The sequence below is a fragment of the Xiphophorus maculatus genome, chromosome 17 (genome assembly GCF_002775205.1).
Source record: "Xiphophorus maculatus strain JP 163 A chromosome 17, X_maculatus-5.0-male, whole genome shotgun sequence".
Classification (NCBI taxonomy): Eukaryota; Metazoa; Chordata; class Actinopteri; order Cyprinodontiformes; family Poeciliidae; genus Xiphophorus; species Xiphophorus maculatus.
This window is the reverse complement of record NC_036459.1, coordinates 16299406-16318673: the sequence shown is the minus strand read 5'-3', so window position 1 is coordinate 16318673 and position 19268 is coordinate 16299406. Positions and strand designations below refer to the sequence as shown.

At 41.2% G+C, this 19268-nt stretch overlaps 1 protein-coding gene and 1 long non-coding RNA gene across 13 annotated transcripts in view; both read right to left on the bottom strand.

The window, feature by feature from the left end:
- Positions 1 to 971: 971 nt before the first annotated feature.
- LOC111611816 lies at positions 972 to 2401 on the bottom strand. The gene is made up of 2 exons (XR_002754254.1): positions 2197 to 2401; positions 972 to 1518 (listed from the first exon to the last, which is right to left on the bottom strand). It is a non-coding gene; the product is annotated as an uncharacterized LOC111611816 (long non-coding RNA).
- Positions 2402 to 2982: 581 nt separating this feature from the next.
- Positions 2983 to 19268, bottom strand: part of nav3 (neuron navigator 3) — a 283136-nt gene continuing 266850 nt past the window's right edge. For all 12 annotated transcript variants that reach the window (XM_023350561.1, XM_023350555.1, XM_023350557.1 and 9 more), the window contains 12 exons: positions 18528 to 18681; positions 17040 to 17226; positions 15016 to 15113; positions 14833 to 14928; positions 13635 to 13803; positions 13273 to 13508; positions 12783 to 12937; positions 12562 to 12633; positions 11372 to 11568; positions 11144 to 11262; positions 9562 to 9765; positions 2983 to 7974 (listed from right to left, as the gene is read on the bottom strand). In XM_023350561.1, the coding sequence (XP_023206329.1) occupies positions 7855 to 7974; positions 9562 to 9765; positions 11144 to 11262; positions 11372 to 11568; positions 12562 to 12633; positions 12783 to 12937; positions 13273 to 13508; positions 13635 to 13803; positions 14833 to 14928; positions 15016 to 15113; positions 17040 to 17226; positions 18528 to 18681 (1807 nt within the window). In that variant the 3' untranslated portion in view covers positions 2983 to 7854. The remainder of the gene's footprint in view (positions 7975 to 9561; positions 9766 to 11143; positions 11263 to 11371; positions 11569 to 12561; positions 12634 to 12782; positions 12938 to 13272; positions 13509 to 13634; positions 13804 to 14832; positions 14929 to 15015; positions 15114 to 17039; positions 17227 to 18527; positions 18682 to 19268) is intronic.

Sequence of the window (19268 nt, the reverse complement as noted above, 5' to 3'; positions counted from 1 at the left end):
TACCGCCACCTACCGGACAAAGTGTGGATGACAGCCAGAGAGAATTTACCCATACATATACTGTACCTCCGTATTTAAACAGTTTAAACAGCCCCGTAATTAAAAATAAAATGTATTGATTTTTAACCCTCTATGGCATGGCGTTGCCCTCAGGCAACAAACCACATAGCTGTACCTCACATTGCTCCTTTATTTTATTTTTTGGGGGGCATAATTTTTGACATATTTTTGTCCAAAAAAAGGTTTTTATGAATATAGTTTTTGTTTGATTTGTATTTCATTTCTCATAATCAGTGTAGACAATCTTGGTGTTCTAGACCAATGTTACCCTGAGGCAACAAACCCAAATCTGGTTCCAGGAGGTGTCATAGTCCGATTTTATGATTGACATGTAATTAGGGACCACCAAGCTCCCAAAGAATGCAGGAAAATAATTCTTCCCCACAAAAATAAAAAGTCATGCCATAGAGGGTTAATACTTTTATATGCCTTCCGATACATTAAATTAAGTACTTTCTTCTCTACTTAGAACTGTAGCAAAGTCAATTATACACCTTAAAATTGAGGAAAGTTCCAGTTTGTCGAGCATTTTATATACATATATTTTTTAAACTCCCCCCAATAAAGTAAAAACATTTTTTTTGTGAAAAATTATAAAAGTCCAGGCTGGTAGCAAGCTAGTAAACTTAATTACCATCACTCATTTTAAGGCAAAGCTATTTAGCTTAGCATGCCTGTTAAGTGGAAAACTACAGATTAGCTCCCAGAGCAGACAACCCAACTAATTACTATAAAATACTTATGGTATTCAATAACAGGTATATTTGAAAATAATCTGGTCACCACTACATTAATTACATTAAAATATGAGTAAATGATTGTTATAAATTCTAATACATTTAACAGGTGAATTATTAGAAATGTTTGCATAAACACCAACTGTGTGGGATAAAAACTCGAACTGAAATAAGTTTTAGTTGGTAGAACATTTTATTCGTTCATGAGTTATCTGTGTGCAAATTGCCAAGAGTTTGCTTAGAGTTTCCTCCGCATCAACATAGTTTTCAATAAATAAAATGTTCTTGCGCTCGTTTCATCATTGGTCCCAACACCAGTTACATATATATGACAAAAAAAAAAACATACATTTCCTGAAAGTTATCTGTTCTTTCCGGAAAAAAAGACACACAAAATTAGAGATTATATAACATTTACAGTGATACCAGAAGTATCTTAAGTAATCTGCAGACACGTTTGCTGAGTCTCGGGGATAAAAGTCAGTTGAGATGTTTTAAGGATCTCAGCAAAAACAAAAAAAAAATACTTCAAACTATCATCTGCCAGAGACGACAGGGAATCCGTCCGATTAGTTATTGAAGAGCTTCTTGCTGAAGTCCGTGAAAGGTGAGGATCTTTGGACGGAGCTGAGGAAAGCTGCTGCATGGTTACATTCAGTTAAAGCTGGGTTAGCCTTCTCACAGCACAGCAGGGGATGAGCAGCCAGTCAAAGGGTCGATCCTGCAACAAGAACATCAGGTTGCACTGATTCACAAGTGTCTGAAAAGAACCATTTATAGAAAATACATGGAGTTACAATATGTGGGTGTAAATAAATCGACTGATCTTCACAAGGTTCTAAATGACACAAAACAGAGTAAAAAACCAGCACAGACTAAGTATTAAACAAAGATAAAGCTAAAATACAAAAACTGTATGTGGAATAACTATGTACACCCTTGCAGATTTCACAGGACTTAAGAGGGAAGAAAATAAACTAGTTTTATTATAAATTGGCATCAAACGAGCCGTGAAAACCCTCCATTTTGGCTTTAAGGCTTTGGATCGTATCGTGTAGTCTTTTTATACTTCCAATAACATTTTATACCTTTTTAATAGCATGATAAAACCTAAATCTTTATCATCCGAAAAACTGTAGGCGGATTGTCCTCTGACTCACAGCCGTGACGCGCTGCCCGTAAGCAATGGCCGACTGACAGCTACACGAATACTGGACAAAAGATAAAACATATAAATGCTTCCAAAGCAAAACTATATCACAAACTTTCATAGCAGTGAGAAATTAAAAAAGTGACTTTGTACTATCCGTCTCCTTGCGTCACATTAACTTCTACTCAGTGTTGTAATTTCCGTACTCCGCGCTGTTAGCTAGAAACTTCTGCGCTCCCTCCTGCTTACCTTTTTACGGGACGATGAAATATACGAAGAGAAACAAAGCGATGTCAAAAAGCAGAAACACCCACAGATCCACCCAGTAGGAGTGTTTCGGTAAGTTACCGGGGCCTCCGTTAGATTGAAACATTTTCTCCTCTCCTGAGGAAGCCACCGGAGTCACACCGGGCCCCATCTTTCCACTGGCTGCGACTGGGAGTTACCCGGAAGAGGACGACGACATCTTTCCTTCAAAATAAAAGCAGTTTTGACAAATAGTGATTTTATACTATATAGTGAAATAGTGATTTTTTTTAACATGTCATGTTCGAAATGAATAAATAAAATAAAATACATTTTCAAGCTGGCTTCGCCTGATAACAACTTCAGCAATTTGTGCAAAAGACTACTTTTTTCTTTCCCTTATATTGTGGAAGGAGCGTGTACAGAGAGAGATAGAGATCACAGACATTAAAACTGGTTTAGCTTTGTAAAACTCAATTGTATTTAAGATTTTTGAACTGTACTGTTAATTCTTAATTTTAAGAATTCTGCCGTTTTTTTTTGGCAAAAAGTGACCAAACAGCCAAACAGCCAGTAAGAAGCTACAAAAAGCTACAGCAGAGGAGCGAATTATCAAGGAACATTTAACCCAGCATTAGTGGCTTTTTGTCCTCTCTGATCATGAGAGAAAGGTCATTTATGTGGAAATAATTCTCGTTTTAGAAAAATCCGTTTTTGCATGTAGCTGCTCTGGTAATTGTCGTTTCAACACAGAAGAATCTCAACTGAACAAAAACGCAAACAAATTGCTTGAGTGACACCAAATACCATTTATTAGGGCTTTACAAAGACTACAAAATCCTCCAGATGACTTAAATCACTGTCTCTGTATATTTACATGATATGTTACATACAAATGTACAAAATATAAAACATTTAAGGACAAATGTTTCACCCAGAAAGAAACAAAACTTTCTCTCAAACCAGAGTAAATGCTATGGTCTCCAACTGAGATGCAACTTGAAAGTGTAAGTGGGAAAAATTACCAGTTGGTTTTCAACACAATGGTGTACACTGTTAATGGTGTCAAAGTGCTGTTATCTTGGGAACTAATGGCCTATAACAGGAGTGTACATAGGTTTTGATACATGGGTGTAGTATAGAGCAACCTGTAAACACTGCATTTATCACCCTTGGCATGCAACTACACCACCTGGTTAGCAACCATCAAAGGCTGGGCTGCAGAGACATGTGAAGCTGAGTACAGGTAGGATTGTAGAGGTTTGTCCTGAGGTTGTGACAACAAGACTTCTTGGTCTCTGGTGGGCCTCTTACTGACCAGTAGCACCTGTTAGATGTGTACAGTACAGCGTCGGCTCAACTTCAGCGCCTCAGACAGCTAGCAAGCCTAAGGTGGTGGTAAGTTAGGGTTAAAATCACCAAAGAGGAAGTGGTTTTGAAAAAAAATAGCTCAGGATTTTTAAGTGAAGGTCTGCAGAGTTAATATCTTACCTGCAGTAGATGTTTTTGTTTGGTATCATCATTTAGCTTAAATCCAGGTTAGTCATTTCCAAAGGCTGAAGCTAGCAATTAGTCCAAAACCAAAGTGGACCTCTATTATCTTAACTGAAATCTCAAAAATGTCATAACGGTTTGAACAAAAGTTGTATTTTGAGCCTTGAAACCATTGCCATGTAGGCAGTAGGTGGTTATTTACACAGAGGGTTCTCCCTATTTGCAAGGGAAGTGGAGGTTGGAGGCAGTGTGCCACCAATAATCTTCCGGAGTGAAACAAACACCGAGTACGGAACATAAGAAGTGTTTCCAGTGAAGTGTTTCCCGGCAAGAACTGAGAAATTTGTTTACATGAGGTGGCAAGAACCAGCATTTCCAATTTTCTCCATTAACCATGGCCACTTCAAGCTACTGACCAACCATGCAGTACTTGGTGAAGGGAAAGTTGATGTGTTGAGAACACACTTAAAGAAGACCCTTTAAATAATGGTCAAATTGTTTGGCTTTTGTGGGGTATATGTTAGAGTAGCTGTTTCATATAAATGTAAATCATATTTCCCTTGAGTACTTCTAGGTAAATCACCTTCCAGTGCAAATATGATAATGGCTTGAAGGTTCATAAAAGGCTACAGGTCAGCCTGTACTCCCGTTCCATTTCGTTCCAACATTGTTACTTTGAATGACAATTTATGGTGGTAAAATGTGGTTGTCAAATTAGGTATAAAAGATTCCCTGCAGGATATAAATGGACACACGTTTGGTATCTTGACGTGAGAAACAAATGAACTAAAATGTACAAAATGTCTTAGCATAAACCACAATGATGTTTCTTGAGTTGCTTTGAGGCGATAAAAGTCTGCTTTGGTATTCGCTCCTTTCAAACTAGCTGTTAACTAAACTGGATTTTTCACTAAATGATGACAACAGTTACCTAGGATATTGACTGCCTACAATCTTTTTAACAAAACTTCACTTTAAAAATCCTGAGCCATCCATTTGAGGAACGACAGGCATTTCTGAAGACACGGAGGATCCAGAGAATTTCATGTAAGGAGCATTGGACAGGTGCCTACATGTTTTTTTTTGTTGTTTTTTTTCCAGGTAATTAGTTCAAACGGTACTTCTGTACAGTTAATGCCTCCTGCATAGGCAAAACATCAAATCACCACAAGACACACACCTGTTTCTGACAGCGGGTTGAGTTTTTGCATCTTTTTCTTCTCCGTTTTCCATACGTACGACGATATCTTCAGCGGGTTTTTGCATTTTGTAACTCCGACAGGCCAGAATGGATCTTTGACTCACTGTGCAAGAATTCTAGAAGTATTTACAGCCCACCCCGACCCTTAAACGTGTGCAAAATTGACCCACTTAAACAAAGAAAGAACAATCAAAATTCTAAATGGCTTCTTCCGTCCAGTACACGCATACATACAGGTAAAGTTCTCTTCTCAGTGCACTCTCCCACCCACCCCCACTCCCATTTTTTTTTAAAAAAAAAAAGCTTCAAAACATGCTCATCAGGCTTAATAAAAAGAAACAAAAAACAAAAACAAAACAGTTTGGTTGTGCTCCTGGTAATTCAAGTGAGCCCAGCTCAACTGGGCGCAAAACAACAACTAAAAAAATACCCAACCCCCCCTTTTTTTATACAATATTGGTCTGTTTTTTTGAACTTGAAATACAGCGTTATGTCTTTTAACTTCTTACTGTCAGAAAGAAGCAAGGATGCTTCACAAGAAGAAGACGGGGCCGCAAGCAGGGGTGCTCATACTAGACACGGCATCTTTGACGCCGACGGAAGCAGGTTAGCATGATCCTACAGTGAAACGCAGCCCTCTTCCAACAACAGCCAGAGAAAGCGAAGGAACGTTTAAGGCAGTTAGAAAGCACCAACATTATTGTTCCCTTTTACGGCTATCACTTAAACTGTAAAAGACAGCGGCTTCGACTGGTTTTTGGATACCTCCAGGATAAAGATGGATGCAGGGTATTGAACAGGTGAAAGTTTGGGGTATGTGGGTTTGGACTATTCGGTATTTGGATTACATCCCACCCTGGAGAACTTCTACAACCATGGTGGGCTTTTGCGCTTTGATTGCAAGTCTGTACGGTGTGAACATTTGGCAGTCGGATCAAAGGGAATCATTGGCACTTTTCCATGTTGCCTTCACAGAACCAGGACGACTGGGCGACACACGGATCTCACACTTTCATTGTGCTTGGTGTTGGCATTTGGAACAGCTTGGCAGTGGCTGACCCTGATAAGGTTCAGGCCAGGGGGCCCAGCACCACGAGGCTTAAGCAAATGTCCGCCAATTTGCTCAGAGCTGACCCAAGGCATACGTGGGAAAAGGGGCTGCTTAGTGGCTTGGAGGCCCCCAGGGGTTCCCCAAATTTAGCACGACAGGTTCAAAATGTGCTAGGTGTAAATACAGAGCATTTTAGTGGTTCAAAAAACAGATTTCTCAAAAAACAGTTAAGAAATTTTAAAAATTTTAGATGGGAGAGGTTGGCTTTGCACCTGACCCAAGTCTGGATAGTTGCTTACTTTAGCCTCATGAAAACCGAACCAGTTTATCCAAAGTAAAAGCACCAAAAGTGTTTCGCACCACACGTAAAACATTAACTGCTAATCACGAGGCATGACGCTGGTTACTGGTGCCACGTTTTTAAAAGGCTTTGGCTTCAAAACCGCCAGAATTTCTCAATCGTGGTTTAAAGTCCGAAGTTGCAATCTCACCCCATGGAGCATTAAATAATGCAATGCTGCTACTGCCCCCAGCTGGACAAAAGGAGGCAAATGCAACTTTCCCTGGCTTTTAAAAAAACTAATTTGTTACAAACAGTATCCAAATCTGTTTGGAGTCACAATGTGGGGAACTAAAGGAGGGCCACCTATCACTTTTATTAAGATAATGCAGTTTTAGAACTACAGTTGGCAAGTTATGAATGGTAAGCTGCCTAGAGGTCCCAATTAACCAACTAATCTCTAGTTAGACTGCAAGTTTAATTCTGTATAAACAAATCTTCTGTAAGGTAACCGAACATGATCAAAGGATGACAATATAGACGTGACATTAGTCCTGCTGTGACGGTTTATGAGCTTAATAGAAAACAAATTCTGCCTGGGTCGGCTCTGGGTCTTTAATAAATAATAGTAATAATATATAATATCTAATGCATACAAACTTCCGATCCTAGTTGAACAGCAAGGGCTCAAAGTTGTCCTACATCGGCCCAAACGTTAGCCAAAACTGCTAGCAGTTTCCACCAGTTTTTGTGCAAAGCGTCAGACTTGGCCATGAGAAGACATTAAAAACTACACCTGCTCTGCTTTTCACGCCCCGCTGTTACAGCTGACATCCATTAAAACAGTAAAGACAGAGCGCCTTGCTCAAGGACACTCTGGCATTCGTGATGATGTTCAAAGAAGGGACTTGAACCGATAAAAGGTTCTTATCCGAGGGGATTTCCTCCCTGCTGCCTCTGTGTGTACATATATGTGTGTGTCTGTAAGAAGCACCTCTGTAAACAAGGAAAGACGTAACAGAACCAGCCATACCAATGTAAACATCTGTAGATATAACTGGGTAAAAAAAAAAAAACAATAATAAAAAATAATAATATCCGGTTTTGTTGTTCTGAGATGCTCTGGAAACCGACGTCTGAAAGTAAACCGAAGGAAAAGTGTCTCGTTGGTGAGAACACTTTTGGATAAAACCACCAGAGCTACGGATATTTCTCATCGGGAACACGCGGACATTTTTATAAAAATGTCACAAAAATGAACAGGACAGTACGGTTTGTTGGACGTAATGTAGACAGTCTCCAACCTGTGGTTTGGTTTGACATTGTGACCACTAAGGACCAAGTTGGTAAAAGCCTCTGACAGCATAAAACATTCGGATTTCATATTGCACCATTAAAATATAGGCATTTTCTTTCAATTTGAGGGTCTATCTTGAGTATTAAAACTTTTCATATATTATATATCTGTAGTGCGGGTCCTGTGGTGGACCAGCAGCCTGACCAGGCTGCACCCCGCTGCAGCAGGACTGGATAATGACGGATAAATCCATATCGTGTTTGGGGGGGGGATGTGTTCTTTGGGGTTCCAAGGTTTGCCCACCACTTTAGAGGTTTAAAGTGAGCTGGTTCTTGGGCTCATAGGGCCGACTCCAAGGAGGAGTCCAGCGGGTCGTCATGGTGACTGGTGCTGTCGCTGTCGCAGCTCTGGGTGCTGGAGTAGTTAGCTGCTTCCTGCAGCCGTAGCAGCATGTTCATCTGTAGAATATAAAAGAACCTGTTTGTTAGAACCTAGGACACAGTTTGGAGAAAGGTTGAGAGAGTTGACAAAATACAAAGAGAGAGAAGAAGACTGCCGGAAGTAGTTGGAGGATCATGGCATGTTAAATGTTGGGGTTGGTGAGAAACCTTTGAGATTTCATATCAGAATATTAACTTCACCAGGTTTTCTCAGTAGAATCCTCTAAATGTAGTCAGTGCAAATAGAAGGCACCATTACTTCTCTTACTCGTTGATGTTTAAATGCACCTAATGAAAAGGCCCATTGATTATGAAAATTGCATTTGCCAATATTTTGGATTGTTGCTTTTTATGTTCACCATTAGCTTAAAGCTTACTGATGTATGAAAAACAGTTTGCTTTTTAAAACAATATTGTGCTTTACTATTACAAAATGTTTGTACTTATTACATTACATTTTGGAGCCTTTCCTAATGTAACATATGTCCCTACATTTTTAAGAATGAAACTTCACAAGCTGTATTTTGTGCCGTTTCTAACTGTTGCAGTCAATCAGCGCCATAAACCCGCCGAACTTTTCATCACTGCTGCAGAGCTAATGATCTAAATAATGCAGAAGTGCTGCTGCATCTGGTGAATTGCTTCCAGGTTCCTAAAACGGCTCTTGGCACCGCCGCATAATAACTGCACGCGAAGGAGTCCGCACGTACATACACACACACACACACACACCCACACACCCACGCCCACAGGCGTGTGTGTAAAATGCACAAACACTCTAGTTAAATCAAGCCAGCCGGGGTTTTTTTTGGATGGCTAGCCTTTAATTTCTCCTGGGCTGCAATAACCCGCCAAGCAGGAATGAATTCTCTCTCCACTCATTTACTTTCTACTCTCACTGTCCTGAATAGTTCATTTGCAACTTTGACAGTTTTGCTTTAAAGGGGCAGTATTATGCGTTTTCCAGCTACATTCTATTACTTTATAGTACAATCAAGCACAATTCAGTTGTATATCAAATATATCTTAAAAGAAGTTTGACAGAGGGCCTTGACATTGGGCCCATGTCTCTTTAAGAAGCTCCTGCTCTTTATGAAACGCTGCCTTCAGGAACATGGCTTCTCTATTAACGCCTTAACGACGTTTTACTGGCATTGCACTGAGAATGAGCGCAGCAGATCCTCAGGTCCCCCAGGTGTTTGCTAATTGCTGCTGGCTAGTCTGAAGGAGCTGAGTGAGGGAGTTGTGCTCCTCTAGTTTCTTTTGGGTGGAAACTTGGAAGCTTGGAAACTGCAGCTAAGAGGCGGAGCTATGTCCACCCAGACGTCAGCGCAGCTGAATGGTTGGAGACTAAAGGATTTCTCAAACACGTGTGAAAGAAAATCTAAGCAACATACCAGGTTATATTTCTGATGAGGGAATTAAATTATAACATGATGTAAAGCTCAAAAAAGTCAATTTCACATAACAGCGCCCCTTGAAAGGCATTAGCTTAAACTGTACTCAATTTTTGCTGTCGCTTTGCAAAGGAGCGTGAATCCATGATTCCTGGCAAATAATTCATGGCTAATAAATGGAACCGTATGAAGTCAGATCTGTCCTCACCAGCGGGTCTCCCTCAGTGTCGCTCTGAGACACCTGCTTGGACGACGTCCCCTCCTTGGATGAGCTGTAGCCGTCGTATCCCACGTCTTCCGGCCTCAGCTGGAGCAGCGACTGGCCCTCTTGCTGCAGCGAGGCGGCATTCCACGGATACGTGTCATTCACCCACTTGGACGGATCCTCCCACACGGCTCGCTTACCGTAGAGCTGAGGACGGGAACAAAAGATAGGCGGGGAAGGAGGAGTGAAAAAGTATTCCTTTCGTTTTTGATGCCTTACCTGGAAAAGCCCAAATCTGTCTTTAATGAGTTAGATTAAAGAGATCCAATGCTACCCTTTTATTCTACCCTTTAGACTAGAACTACAACCTTCAAGATTACAGTTGTGCTTAAATGTTTTATCCATTAAATCCCAGCAGTTTTGTTTGTATAGTACTAGAGTATATCAAGGTGCAAAGATGCTTAACATTTAATTTCAAGGCGTTCTCATGAAATGCAGAGACAGCTACCTGTTAATATTTTAACAGTTTGTTATTAGGTCGTTTAATCAACACATTCTGTCACCATCGGCCATTTGAGAAGATTCTCTTTTGGCCCAAAATGAATGTGAAAAACCACAAGACGTTTGCAGCGTGTTGTGTCTATAAATTATAGCTTAGGAAGGCTAAATACAAACGCAAACCACACTCTTCAGATTTCTGTCAGTAAAAACTTTTAAAAACTGATGCATTATTTTCCTTCTGCTTCACATTTATGCACTACTTTGTGTTGGTCTGTAACGTACAATGTTACATTTATTGTTGTAATGTGAAAAACTGAGAAAAATGCTGCAAAAATGCTGCAAAAATACTAAACCTTACCAAGTATTACTGACTTAGTTTATAGTACAAATTTTGAAATAAAAGAACTAACTTACAAATAAATTTTGTTTCAATAAATATGTTGGTGGAATTATCACTTTCTTATCAATATTAAAGAACTACTGACACATTTCTTTTTCTGCCTCCTTTGGAATGTGTATGGATGGATGTGTGTGTATGTCGTGTTGCTAGAAGCTGTCGCAGGGACTGGATCTCTGCTGGATGTTTGTCTTATGCTTAGACCTGGACGGGGTGGGTTGGGTTCTGGGAGAAATCAGCTTGAACTTCCTCTTCTCTCTATCTATAACTACCGTGTTTTCATTGTACTAATGTTTAATGTATGTCAAGCTGTAAAATTCAATAAAGAAAGTTGGAAAAAAAAAAAAAAAAAAAAAAAAAGAACTACTGACATAAAATAAACTGAAAAATTACTTTAAAGCCAGTTTTGTCTTATTTCATGTGTACTTGAAATAAGACAAAAAAGACTAGAAACTAGACCAAAAATACTTGATAAGATTTTGTGTTTTTGCAGTGTAAGGCCATGTAAATCAATAAGAACCAACTCAAAGATTTACCAACCAACAGTTTTCCTGGGTTATTTGTCCTGTTTTCAGGTTATAATGTGCATCATCTTGAGAGGGGCATACTTGACCAATTTGAAATAAATGTAGCTGTACTATATGTGTATGATCCAGGAAAATACATACATAGATATTTATTATGTACCTGTAGACCTTCCCTGACAGCCTCCAGCAGGTAGGGGACCAGGGAATAGTTCCACAGGTCTGTGAACCAAACCCGGGAACCTTCTACTTCCATGGGACAGGACAAGAAGAGACGAGGCCCTACGGTGAATAGAGAGGAACACATTACACACATGGAGGGACATTCAAATGTCTGTCTGCTGCTAACTCTACAGAGGCTAACATGTGTGTGTGTGTGTTCTGAAGTGACCTATGGTGACGTCGGAGGAGCTGTGCGCCTCCAGGAAGCTGTTGAGATGCTGCCAGGTTTTGGGGATCCAGTCGATGATCTTGATCAGGTCGTTGCTGCGCATGTTCTTATCGATCTCTGTCTCGATGAGCTTCCGGCGCAGGAAGCGACCCAGGAAGCCTTTGACCGGCTCCGTGTGGTTAGTGCACAGTACCCACCTACACCGGGGCAAGACATTGGCTCATCAGCGTAAAGATGATGACATTTCATCCATTTGTGTACAAGGTTCATTTAGCTCTCTAATTGAGGGATTTTGAATGAAGATTGCCACAAAGAGGAAGTTTTCTGTGTTTTCCAGGCACACAGTGCCATTTTATACCACAACCAAGAAACTGTTACCTTCAGTTGGTATAAAAATGCTGCATATATAAACTCTGGCTTAAAAGAAATTGGACTTTGTAGTTTAGCGCCTTGATGTCTCTTTAAGAAGCTCTTGCTCTTTTTGAAACTCCGCCTTTAGGAAGTCATCCCAACATGGCTCTTCTAATTAACTGTTTAACAATGTTTTTACCAGAGTTGCACTGAGATGGAGCTGGGTTAATGAGCGCAGCGGATGAGCAGTTTCACCAGGTTTTTGCTAATTGTTGCTGGCTAGTCTGAAGGAGCTGAGTGGTTCTCTGAGGACAAAGCTTAAAATCACATGTCAATAAGCTTGTTCATGCGTTAAATCATTTAAAAACATGCCACACCATCTCTCTCACCATCTACTTCCTGTCGTCTTCATCTTTATGGTTTGCACCAGTAATAACATCTTGTCGATGATCAAGTGACTGAAAAAAGTGTTTCCATTGCAGTTTTGCCAAATAAACCAATTTTGATATGGCCGTAAAAATCACCTCATCCTAGAGCCAAAACTTTATATAGAAAAACGGACGTTCACCCCCCCCCCCAAAATTGCAGTGTTTCCATAAAGCAAATTTATTTTCGAAATGTCAAATTGGCAAACATGTGGTCAATAAAAACGCAGCTAGTGACAGTTATGTGTACTAACTCTAACTAGCCAGCAACGATTTAGGCTTTAGATAAACTGAACGTCAAACAAATTTTTGCATTATTTTTGTAATTTTCCTCCTCCCGTAGAACTAGATAAATCAGGGCTCAGTGTTGGTTGTGTTTGCTGAGCTCGAATTGAACACAACATGGCGTCAGACCTGAAGTTGTGGTGGAGCTCCAGATTGGGAGAACAGGAGACTCCCTGGCTCATGGTCCCGATGACATATGGGCTGCAAAGGGAAGAGAGACAAAACATGGTTACTTCAACTATGACAAATGTTTCCTCAGTTAGCTGATTATATGTGAAGGAAACTGATGGGACTCGAGTCGACTTGGCGGAAGTCGTGATGGACTGCGCGGCGTTTCGAGTCCTCCTCACCATTTGTGGTACTTGCAGTTGAGGAAGCCGTTGAATATGTCGCTGAGCGAGCCGATGTGGTGCAGGTTATCCAGGATGACCACATGGGGGAGCTCTGCGTCTGTCCTCTCAGAGTTACAACGCTCTGCCAGGCTGGACAGGTACTGACGCAGGTCCTGTGGGAGGAAGCAGTCGTTGATTTAGAGCAATCCAATCCAAACTGAAGTCAAGCTATATCTCCAACAACAGCAAATACGGTATTTGTAAATGTATTCATACTCCTTAAACGTATTTACACCTTGTTTATAAGGTTAAGCTATTTTAAAGCCTGGAACTATCACTACATGCCACACTTTTCAGAATTACATCGGTAAAACGGGTTAAAAATCATGCCTGTTTTTCCCTTTCACTTTTCAGTTGTGCTCCTCTTTGTGCTACATCACAGAAAATCTACTGATGTTTCTGGAAGAAAATCAAACATGAGAACAGACGAGCTGTGGGTTTCTGATACCTTGCTGGAATTCTGGTCCACATTAAAGCTGGCCACGTTGTGCTCAGTCACCTCCTGCCCCATCTGACTGATGATGTACTCGGCCAGCTTGGCAGCCAGGAAGGACTTCCCTGTGCCGCTGGGCCCTGAGAGGATGATCCGCCGATGCTCCATCAACAGGTTGAGGTACCGCTGGATTATGGGCTTTGGAATGAGTGTGTCGAATACCAGGCTGTCTATGCTGTTCTCCTTCACACCTACGATCAGGGCGGATGGAAAGGTAAACTGCCCGCAAGATAACAATCTGAGTTTAACCACCAGGGGGCTTAATGCCAGCAAGAAACCCACAGAAAACCCTGACAGAGATTCTTTTGTCAGCATACCTTTGACGTGAACCTTGATTATGTTGTTGTCGCCCACCAGGTAGCCACAGGGCAACAGCTCAGGCACTTCGGAGGCATGGCAGCGGATCACTTCCCCCATCCTGTAGCCCACAATGCTGTCAGAGCTAAGACCCAGGCTGGTCCCAGGATCCACCCGGAACACGTACTCCTGCAGCAGGACGGAGGCAGAGGAAGCTTAGCGGCAATGCTAGTTATGGATACATTCACACTGCAGGCCTTTAGGCGCAATTCTCATTTTGCTTTGAGTTGTCGTTCACTTTTTCAACTTGCATGTGAACTCCTGTGTGAACCGTAAGTGACCTAAAAGCATCCTACATTCGCAGTACAGCACGAAGTAAACATGGACAGTAATGGTGGAGTATATCTTGCGATTTTCACAAATCTTGAGCTTTTCACCCCTTAAAGAAAAATCTGATTTGTGCCATTTCCATATGCGGCACAAATTCTGACACATATCCAACTGCTTTTAAAGTGTCTGCAGTTTGAACGGTTATTTTATCTGACTTTTACGTCATTAATGTGAGACATAAATCATAATTCTGCACCAGAAGAAGCTGGTGCGATAAATCTGGATGGCACCATCCATCCATTTTCTCACGCCCTTGTCCCTAGTGGGGTCGGGAGACTTACTGCGCCACTTTGCAGCCCTGGATGAAACTAATGGCTGAAAATTGAAATTATGAACTTATGAAATAAGTGCTTGTCACTGAAGCACATCACAATCTGACTACACATCCAAACAGATTTTCCTACAGAAGTTATATTCAATACACCACAAAAGGCCTTTGCTTTGTGGTTTATTTTTCTTAGCTTCCTTTGACTTGTGATTTTGTGACAATACTGTCGACTACAGTATAAATATACTTTAAAATCCAATCATTGACGCGGGATCCAGTATTACTTCCATAAACAGAGTGCTGCTGTGACGTCTACATTCTTCTCTGTGCATGCTGGTTGCTTTGGTGCCGTAAAAAATTCACATGGAGGCGAGATAGTATGAAGAACCAGGCAAAAATCTCCGGATTTCAGCAAAAGAAAACAAAAAATTAAACTTTAGGATCAACCACATAGCCTTAATGTTCTACCTGAGTTAGTGTAAACGGTTCACCATTCAAACCCTGACATCGTCTCTAACCTCTAAGAACTCAAGATAGACAAATTCTGTCGATCTGCTTACTTTAAAGAGCCGCCGGATGACCCCGTCCAGGACGTCCCACTTGGTCTTCCCACTAACACCTATAGACCCGATCAAGTACTCGCGGCTTTGTGGAACCTGAAGAGTCGGCAGAAGAAACCAAAAATCAGGAACAATACGGATATATTTTTGTGATCCAAGCAGGATGAATGGTCATCAACAAACCTTGGTGCTTTTTGGCCCGCTGCTGATGGTGACCACTATCCGCACACTCCGACTTTCCTTACGGAGATTTCCCTCGTAGCTGTCGTCCAGGAGAATATCTGAAAGGAAGACATTCTGTTAACACATTGACTACCTACAAACAAATTGGTCACTGAAGTTTATTCTGTAAAATTTGCTGCCGAGTCTCTCAAGATGGACAAGCAGCACAGTCTAAGCATTCCATCATCATGCATGATGCCAAACACCAGCAGACGCTATAAAAGTGACGATGAACTGCATTTCTTGACTGCATTGTGTCAAGTGTAAGATTAGGGAAGGGGATTATGGCAGGGGAGTTGATTTTCAGGGGTTGGAATTGATCCCATGGCTCCAGAGAAAGGAACCCAATTTTTTAGCCAACCAAGACATTTTGGGCTATTTTATGCTCCCAACTCTGTAGGAACAATTTAGGGATGGCCCCTTCCTGTTCCACCATGACTGATCACCAGTTCACAAAATGCTACTACGCCTATAAAGACATGGGTGACCGAGTTTGGTTTCAGAAGAACTTCAATGATTTGCACAGAGGACTGATTCCAAGGACTGGTCAACATGGCAGAAAAACAAGCCACCATATTGTGGCTAACCACAATAGAACCCTTTCATATCAGACTTATATTGATAATTGTTGATTAGTTTTGAATATCAAAAACACTCCCAAACTGGTGACATGACCGATATGTTGCACTCATATTCTCCATTCCCTCCACGCCGTTCTTCTTTTCACTTTTGCGCAATTATGAGGCAATGTGGCGAAACCTGAAATTGCTGCTGTGCAAGTTACTTAACAGATTGTTGCTAGGTAACCAAAGAGTGAACGAGTTAGTTGATGCCACTACTGTACAGGAATGACCTCGTACAGTAATGGCTTACCTAGCGCTACATACTCCAACCAGACTTTTTCATCCAACATCAGTGTCTGACCTCACCAATGTGCTTCAGGAAGAAAGGTCAGATTCCCATAAATACAATCCTAAACCTTGTAGAACACCTCAGCAGGAGAGTTGAAGCTGTTAAAGCTGAAAAAAAAAACCCCACATCATCTAAAATAATGGTCTTAGTCATTTCTTTTTTTTCCCAAAAGTGATTTCTGCAAAGAAAAATCATCACCTCTTTCTTTCCAAAGGATGTTTTAGAAAAAAAAACACTTTTGGCAAAAAAAAAGGCTTACGCCATCAGTTTAAAAAGATGACGATATTAGATCCTTTGGATTAACAATAAGACTTGATTAAGGTTCGTGTGTCTGTTCAAGTGATTTTAGCAACAAAATGTAATGTAAATGTACTGCAAGTTATTTATTTCTCAATATGTTCTTTATCTTCTGGCTCTCAAGTTACTGAATGCTCCTCCATATTGCCGTTCTTCTTTTCCCAGAATCAAACCTACATGTCAGCCGATGAACCCGAGGCTTTTCTGCATTTTACTGCAAAAAAATGGCTACGCTTTTCCAACAAAAACAGCATCTTACATCACACTTAGCCAATGTCAGTTTACATAACTTCACACTTCAACTCTGAATGCTTTTCTCTCTGAACCATATTCTAGAGTGAGGAAGGGGCCACTTGGTATTCAGCTGGCCTCCTGCTTGCTGCATGCACTGCATTGAGGTGATAACAGCCGCTTCATCCCTTCGTCCACGCGCCATCGCTCTTCGCTCTTTTCGCCATCAGTTAACAAGCCTTTCCTGTTAATTACTGAATGAGCAAAACGGACAGACTTCTTTTTCTGAAACGGACCAAGCAAGGAGATATTCTCCACTTCGTTGCCGAATAGGGTTCTGTCCTGCTGCAGGTCATCAGAGGGGAACGTTTTATTCCTGAAATAAGCCTTTTCGACCAGATTCCTTTGCAGTTATCCGGTAAACACAGGCGAATGAAGAGAGACACTTTAAACCGACAAAGTAGAAAATTAGTTTGAATAATCTCTAGAGTTCAGAGCTGACATCGTTTGTCACTGAAGGCCGATGGGATTGACGGCGTACTCACCCGACATGATGGTGTCAGTGATGTTGAGGTTATTGAGCGACAGCCCCAGCGACTGCCGCGAGGAGGACGAGGACGTGCTGGAGGCCTCGGAGGGCGGCCGGGCCATCTTGACGAGCGTCGCCGTGGGCGTGGCGTTCCCGCTCGACTTGAGCCGGTCATTCTCCGCTTTCAGGGTCTCGATCTCGTTCTGCGGGTCGGAGGAATAAAGTGACGGCAGCTCCCAACGGCTAGCAGTTATTTATTCTGAATGCGTAGCACTGCAATTATGGTGCTGCAAGGGTTTTTTTTTTTTTTTGATCTTTAAGGCCTCCTTTGTGTTGAAGTTAAGTCTCAGATAAAGAGTTTAAAACGATCACTGAGATCTGAGGGCAGACAGAAAGGCTTCTACAAACCGGATAATCCAGATGTACAAAGATCCGATTAAGTGAGGCGTTCCTGTTCATTTGACACGTTCTTTCACCGCATGCTTAGCTTTTTAAAGATGGAATCACAGCAAGCAAGACATGAAAAAATGTGAAAAATAAGCAAGTCATTTGTTGACACAGCTACAATGGAGTTGAAATACGAAAATAATAATTACATATTATTGTGTATTAAGAGGGTTCTTGGAGGATTCAGTAAGTAAAATTTAACACCTTCTAAAGACTTTTTAAGGCTGTTAAGACCAACATTACCAGAAACTTTCAAATTAACATTTTTAACAAAAGAAACCATTTATGATCAATTTAGTTGTCAAAGAAGATTCAAGTTTCTTCATCAAAAAGACGAAATTATATCTGTATTAAGAAAAAATCAGCAGTAATCTTCTCAAAGCTGCAGTAAAAAACTTTTATTAAAAAATGTTTTTTACATATTTTCTAAAACTGTGACAGTATAATAATCTCCTTCCTAAACTATTATAAGAAATGCATTTTCAGACAGCTATATTCCTGTTGAACAACCAATCAGAGTCAGGAGGCGGGCCTTAGCGCTGTCGATCGACCTCATGTATTCGCTGCTAATTGTGCTAATGGCGGAGAAAGAACTTAAAATAAAATCGTTTATCTACCCTCATTGGTGGCCATGCTAACTAGTCTTAGCATTTGTGAAAGTCTCTGCTGATGGTGAGGAGAAGTTGAAGGGGGATGTGAAGGGGATGCGAGAGTGACTGACAGCGCTAAGACCCGCCTCCTGGCTCTTCTTGCTAACATAGGGAGAAGGAAGAGGAGCTCAATTTTTTTTACAGATCATCTGTCTCGTACCAAACTGTCACAACATGGTGACAGTTTCAACAACAATGTAAAACAAATATCATTCATAAAAGTTACATAGTGCAGCTTTAAACTTTGATTTCCTGTTTTTTTTTTAATTTTTTAAAAACTTTTTTAGACTTTTTAAAACCCTGTTACAAGATTTTGCATTAATATTCATTAAAGGAAAAGAAGCTACTGAAGCCAAGCTGGTGTTGTGTGGTTCTACGAATGATTTCCCAGGGTTTCCCAGCCTCACCTGCATGCGGTTCATGGCCTCCCGGATCTGGTCCAGGTGGTGCGCCGAGCTGAGAGCCTCCAGCCGGATGTCGGTCAGCTTCAGCTCCTTCTCCCGGAGCTCGTTCTTCAGCTGCAGGATGATCTCGGCCTCGGCCTCCGTGCATTCGCACAGCCTGAAGCGGTGATTAAAAAAAACAGGGAGGGAGGAGCGCAGGAGAGTAAAGGGGAGGGAGGGTCACCTTCTGGGGTTACACCAAACTCACTCACACGGCACACACACAATCTGGAGAAGAATTTGCTTTAAAGGAAACAGGGAAGCTCGAGTTCTGAGGAGAGGTTTCTGACCGTCAGCGAGGTGAGACGGGGAAGTGGAGTATTTGGAACAGCGAATCTCTCCCATTCAAGGCCCTTTGGTTCAGGTTTTTACAAGAGAGAATTTGGTTTGTTGGAGAGGGAAAGATTTGTCTTTTTTCAGAAAACCCCCCAAAAAACATGCGTTTATGTGTGAAAACCTTCCACATGCCAGAGGAAAACTATGCCGGACATGTTAAAGTGGAATAATCTCACCAGCTGTCTCACAGCAGCAGCTGCATGCTGACTGTCTGCAGCGTTTCTAAAATATTCATACTCCTCGAACCTTTCCACATTCTCTGGGATTTGATATGATAGACCACCACAAATTAGAGCAGACAGTAATTAAAAAGCGGACGTAAAGGTTTAAGAACTAAAAATCTGAACATTTCATTCCAACTCCAGTCCT